The 6,052-nt window shown below is 48.6% G+C and overlaps 1 protein-coding gene across 1 annotated transcript in view; it reads left to right on the top strand.

Annotated features, from left to right (window-relative positions):
• FITM2 (fat storage inducing transmembrane protein 2) overlaps window positions 1-4,997 on the top strand; it is a 5,584-nt gene extending 587 nt beyond the window's left edge. The window contains exon 2 of the mRNA XM_021689066.2: window positions 1,721-4,997. Coding sequence (XP_021544741.1) covers window positions 1,721-2,336 — 616 coding nt within the window. The 3' untranslated portion in view covers window positions 2,337-4,997. The remainder of the gene's footprint in view (window positions 1-1,720) is intronic.
• Window positions 4,998-6,052: the final 1,055 nt, after the last annotated feature.

Below are 6,052 nucleotides of genomic sequence, written 5' to 3'. Positions count from 1 at the left end.
ATGGGGCGTTGAATTAGCCTCTGTCGCTGCGCCCCCCACCTCCCCTTGGAGTTAGGAGTCGGCCCCGGACCTGCTTGGGAGATTGCCGCCTCCCTCCTGCCTGCCTGCCAGACCCCGCGCTGAGTCTGACCCCTGACCCATCTCACCCCCAAACCCCGGCTTGTGACAATCCCATCACCACCTGTGCCTTCTCCTCCTGACCCCCGAACCTGTGCGAGCCTTGCCCCAGCCTGTGATGGAACCCCCGCTCCGAGATAGTCCCTGAGGAGCGGAATCCTCCAGCCTCTGACCTTTATCCTGGATCTCCTTGGACCTTCTCAGCCACTCAAAGTTCATGGAGGTGGCCCAAGAAAGCAAGCCCAGTTGGGCTCTTTGAGACATCTCCCTAACTCCACCCACTCACGCCTTTTTTATTTTTTTAACTCCTGGATTTCAAGGGTTTTGCACAAAAACACTTGCAGTAGTAAAGTAGTAAAGTTTTATCTGGAAGATAAAACTTCTCCCTTGAAGTGAGCTTAGATTCTTTAGAATTACAGTGTCCGCAGCATCTCCCAAAAGTCAGCCCAACTTTGGCTATCGACTTAAAACCCTGGTTTCTCTCCCCAGCAGTTTTGTCAAATGCCTGACAGGTCTTGGCTCTGGCAAGATCCTTGCATATCAGTCCCAGGGAAGATGTGAGTGACAGGCTCTTGGGTGGTGTCTGAGTAGCCTTTGGAACCCAGGAAAAAGTTGTCCTGTCCTTGGCCCCCCTTCCTTCCTCACCCACCCGTGATGGCTGGGCTAAGAATAGATGATGATGAGTATGGTTGTAGCCCCAAGTCTCTTGCATGTGTGTTTCCTGTGGCTGGTCCCCAGGTCACCCATCTTTGATGAGCGAGGGGAGGCAGACAGGCAGCTGCTGCTTTATCTGGCCTGGGTGAGCTGGGATCCAAGCAGCCTGGCACACAAGTCCCTGTTGTTTGTGGGTAACCATGACCATGGATTCTGACATTTTGTTCCAAGCCTCTTTGCTAACTGGAGGGAACGAGTGAATCATTGGCCCTGGGAGGGATTTAAAAACTCATTTGGTCTCCTCAGCTCTATTTTATAGCTGGGGAAACTGAGGCCTAGGGACGTGTGGTAACAGGTTGAGTCAGAGTCAGGATTTGAACCCGGTCTTCTAGCTTGAACTCAAGCTCTGTTCTGAGATCATTGCTGCCATGTAGGAAAGAGCCAGGGTGTAGAAAAAACATGGGCTTTGGGGCTGGCCAAATCTTGATTTACTCTGGGCTTGCTGGTAGTGTGGTTGTGACCCTGGACAAGTTATGGAACTTTTCTGAGCCTCACATTCTCTATAAAATGGGGCAAATGAGACCTTCTTCCCAGGGTAACCATGAGTGTTCTATGTGTCCACTTTCCCGGGCCCTGGATCACAGATTAAGATCACAGGCCCCAGATTTGAATCCCAGCTCCCCCACTTATGACCTCTACTTTGGGCATGATACTCCTGTACCTCAGTTTTCTTATCTGTCAAATGGGGATAATAACAGTACCTCCCTCACCGAGTTGTTTAAGGATTAAGGAGTTATTACATTTGGAATTTAGTAAGTGAACTTTTTATCTATAGCTTTTATCAACTTTTCTTATTTGCCCTCCCTCGAGACTCTAGAGACCCGAGTCACAACCTTGTCTCCTCCCTGTCATGTCCCCTGCCTTCACTTCCACTTTCATCTTCTGCCAGGTATTTTGTGAAACTGGCCTGGGCCTGGACCTTCTGTCTCCTCCTGCCTTTCATTGCCCTCACCACCTACCACCTGACAGGCAAGGCTGGCCTGGTCCTGCGGCGGCTGAGTACCCTGCTTGTGGGCACGGCCATCTGGTATGTCTTCACAGCTGTTTTCTCCAACATTGAACACTACACGGGCAGCTGCTACCAGTCGCCCGCCCTGGAGCGGGTCAGAAAGGAGCACCAGAGTAAGCAGCAGTGCCACGGGGAAGGAGGCTTTTGGCATGGCTTTGACATCTCGGGCCACTCCTTCCTGCTGACCTTCTGCGCCCTTATGATTGTGGAGGAGATGGCCGTGCTGCATGAGGTGAAAACAGACCGGAGCCACCGTTTCCACACCCCCATCACCAGCCTGGTGGTGGCCCTGGGCTTTCTGACCTTCATCTGGGTGTGGATGTTTCTGTGCACGGCCGTTTACTTCCACAACTTGTCCCAGAAGGTGTTCGGCACCCTGTTTGGTTTGCTGAGCTGGTATGGGACCTATGGGTTTTGGTATCTGAAATCCTTTTCCCCAGGACTTCCTCCCCAGAGCTGTAGTTTGAATTTGAAGCAAGACAGTTACAAGGAATAAAAGAGAAGCAAAAGGGGTGATGGCAGGACAATAGCTAATGTATTTTTTTCATTATTTTTCTTAGTTATTTGACTAAATTATTGATTCTGCTTCAGAGAGGAAGCATACCAGGAGGGTTTGGGAAGTGGTGGGCAGAGTCTGGGGAGTGAGTTTAATCCCCACCCTTCTTGTCACAAGCACCACCATTCCCAGTCGGACACTTTTTGTCCCTGGCAAGACTTGACCTTAATCTGGAATGTCCCTTATGTCCCTGGAGGGCAGAGGTAAGGCTCAGTGAGAGGACAGAATCAGGAAAGCCTCTGTTGTGTGGCTGAAGGGGAGGCCAGGGCCTCAGGACCCTTCTCTGCTGCCATGATCCTCTCCCTGATCCTTGTGTCTCGTATTGTGATGGCTGTTAATGCTGTGGTTTGACCGTATATTGCCCTCTGGTCAGTTTTGCATAAGCATTTATTTCCAGCAGGGTTCTTTATAAAACAGCCAACTGCCTGAAAGACACTCTCTGCTGGTGATACTTGCTTATCCTCAGAATGTTATATATTGCAACTGACTTGTGATTAGCTACCAAAACTGGAGTGCCTCTCTGGTTGAGTGTTGGATGATATTTATGTAACGGACTTTGCTAGTCTTCCGTGTATGTTGTCTATCATGTATTGGTTTCGAGCAATAAGGTTACCTTTTTTTCCTACAATTTTGAGCAGATGCTTTATTGTTTTTAATAACAACTACGGCGTTTGTTCTTTGTTGACAAAACCCCTGAGAATAACTCACAACTTCAATGCTGCACTTTGGTACGTGTGTAGATAGCTTTGAGGATTTTTTTGTTTTTGTTTGTTTTTTTAGAACACTAATTTACTTTTTATAATCCAAACTTTTGGCTTATGGTATTAAATTCCACCTCACTTCAGGGGCTGTTTTCTCTATTAAGAATAAAATCCGAAAGCAGACATTTTCATGACAACTGGATGAAATTTTAAGCTGAGTCAGAGTAACTGCAAAATGCATACTTGCACTGAAACTTTCCTGACCACACATCAGTGGTTAATCTGAACAGCGTTATGATAAGTGCATTGATCTGTCTGCTCTGGCCCAAGGAATTTTTACATTTTGGATGAGATTATGATAAATCGGAGGTGAAAATGTCTTCCATTGCCTCTGATGGCAGGAAGCCAAACTGTAAAAATGTCCCTATTAAATATTGGAGTGACTTTGTCCCCACCCTCCTTCTTGTACCAACACCAAACCAAACCTGGGCCTGTTCAGCTGGCCTTGAAACCGATCTTTCTTTCCCCTACGCACACTTCCCAATGTCCAGCCCTGTCCTTCTGTGGCCTGTCACCTCCACCCACAAAGGTGCCATTACAGCTCTGTGATAGGACACCCCCCCCAACCCCCTGCCCCCGCAGGCTACATCCTTAGGCCTTTTGTACCTGGCCCTTTGCACTTTGGATAATCATCCCGGAAGCTTCCTTGATGTTCTTCTTCTCCCCCCCAAGTTAAGCCTGATAATAGCATTAACTGACAAGCACTACACTTGACTGCCTTAACTCAAGCTTAGATTGTTAAGAGCTTGAGGCCCGGAAAATCTTCAGGGTAAATTGTCTTTCATATAAAGATGTATTTAAAATATGTAGTTGGTATCCCATCAGGCTCCATGTTAATTTGTATCCATCAAAATGTAAGTTGTGCTACATTGTACCCAGAGGTGGCAGAAACACTGGTGCTGGGATTCCACAGGTGTCACCGGGGTGCTTCGGGAGCCTTGGCAAGATGTTGCAGGCCCTGTGAGAAATTTTTTGCCCTCTGGAGTTTCCGTCTGTGAACAGGGAGTGGGAGGGGGGGTGGCATAGGTGGCTGGGGCTGGTTGAAGGGGTTGGGGTCTCTCCTGAGTTTCATGTTCAGCACCAAAAGGCAACAGGCACAAGGTGACTCCACACGTTCATTTGTCACACTTAAATCTCCAGTCATTTCTTACAGATCGGATCCAGGCTCAGCATTAAGTTAATTCTGTGGAAAGTGTCCGTGACTGACCCTTGTGTATCCACCACTTCCTGTTCCATCCTAGCACCCTTGCCTTTCTCTCGGGCACATGTTCTGTATCCCCGTGTGAAACAGCCTGGTGTAACTGAGTGTGGGCTTAGGTAAACCCAAGATGTGGGTTCCAGTGTTGGCATCACTGCTGAGAGTCATCTGACCTCGGGCAAGCTTCGTGTCCACATCTGGACAATGGAGGAGATGATACAGTGATGTATGTAAAACACTCCGCACCTGTGCTCAGCAGACGATAATCCCCCGTCTCCCTTTGCCGCACCAAGCCTTTAGAACTTCTTGGCTCCTTAGGGAAGGCAGGGAAATGAGCATCTGCTTTCAAGTACCATTTGGGGTCTGGGTCTCCCATTGAAATAGTCTTGTATCATCTTCTGGAAAGTGTCTGTTGTCCCCAGGTGCTGAACAAGAGGCTTTTAAGGGCATCTGTGATCCCAGAATCCCGCCATGCTTGTTTTGCCTCTCGTTCTGAGGTTCATTCACTGACGCCTCATTTTCCATGTGCATCTGTCATCATCTGAGTAGCAGATTGTATTTAGAGAATGGTTCTTGACACTGTTATGCACACACAGATCATGTGTGTAAACAAGCAAATTAAGTAAACTGGGGATAATGAAATCCCACATTCCATGTCTCGTGTGTTCTTTTCTAAAACCCTTAAGAAAGCCCAGAACCAGGAAGGCTCAGCCTACTTGAGGACAAGGGTGTAGTTCTTACTTGAGCTACTCACTATATAGGGTATTTCATGACCGTACTTACTCTTTTTGTTTCCTCCTAAATCCTACAAACTAAGTTTGGTTTATGTTCAGTCACATATTTCCTAGCTCGATTGACTCCTTCCCTCTGTGCCATATCCGTGTCTGCGAGTCCCGAGGTCTGGATCAACCAGATTTGGGAGTTTTCCTGGCAGAAGGAGAAGAGCTGAGCTTCATGGAAGTCCTGCTGGAGAGCAGTTAGAAAGTTCACTCCCATGAGGTCGGCTGGGAGAGTGCTCTGTGCCCTGGAGGCACACGTGAGGGCTTTCTGTGCCATTTCGTGCCCACTCATTTGTCAGCCTGACCTGCTTGGCACCGCCAGGCAGTGTCTGTCGAAAACTCCGCAGCTCCAGGATTAGAAGCTCCTCATACTGCAAAACTTCCCTGTGCACATTCCTTCACGGGCACCAAACTTCCCAAGTTCGTGCTGTGAGCCAGGAACTGATGGGGTAGGCTAAACTCCCTCCCCGCTGGTGTTTGTGGTGCAAAGTCCATGGCCTCAGAGCTTCGGGTGTGTGCTGGGGTTGCGGAGGAGAGTTTGATGCATCTGTGCGTTCAAGGAATTGTCAGTCTTGTGGAGAGGACACAGAAGGAGCCAGCAAGCACCATCCAGTGTTCTGAGTGCTGGGGCAAGGTCAGGGCCTGGGCCCAAAGCGCAGGGGACAGCCAGCTGCCCTGGGGAGTGAGGGGGTATTTTCACAGAACATAACCAGTTAGGCAGAGAAGGGAATCCCAGGAAGTGAGAACAGGATGCACAAAGGCACAAAGATAGGCTATGGTGAGTTTAGAACAGGACCTAGTATGTGAGAAGTATGGTGAGTTTTATGGTGATGTTTTATCCAGACATCCCTTCTCAAGAAACCTACCATCCCCCCACTTTTCAAGAGCAACAGAGCACGAAGAAAGGTAGACTTAAAG

The sequence above is a fragment of the Neomonachus schauinslandi genome, chromosome 10, assembly GCF_002201575.2.
Source record: "Neomonachus schauinslandi chromosome 10, ASM220157v2, whole genome shotgun sequence".
Lineage (NCBI taxonomy): Eukaryota > Metazoa > Chordata > Mammalia > Carnivora > Phocidae > Neomonachus > Neomonachus schauinslandi.
This window is presented reverse-complemented; position numbering and strand designations above follow the sequence as displayed.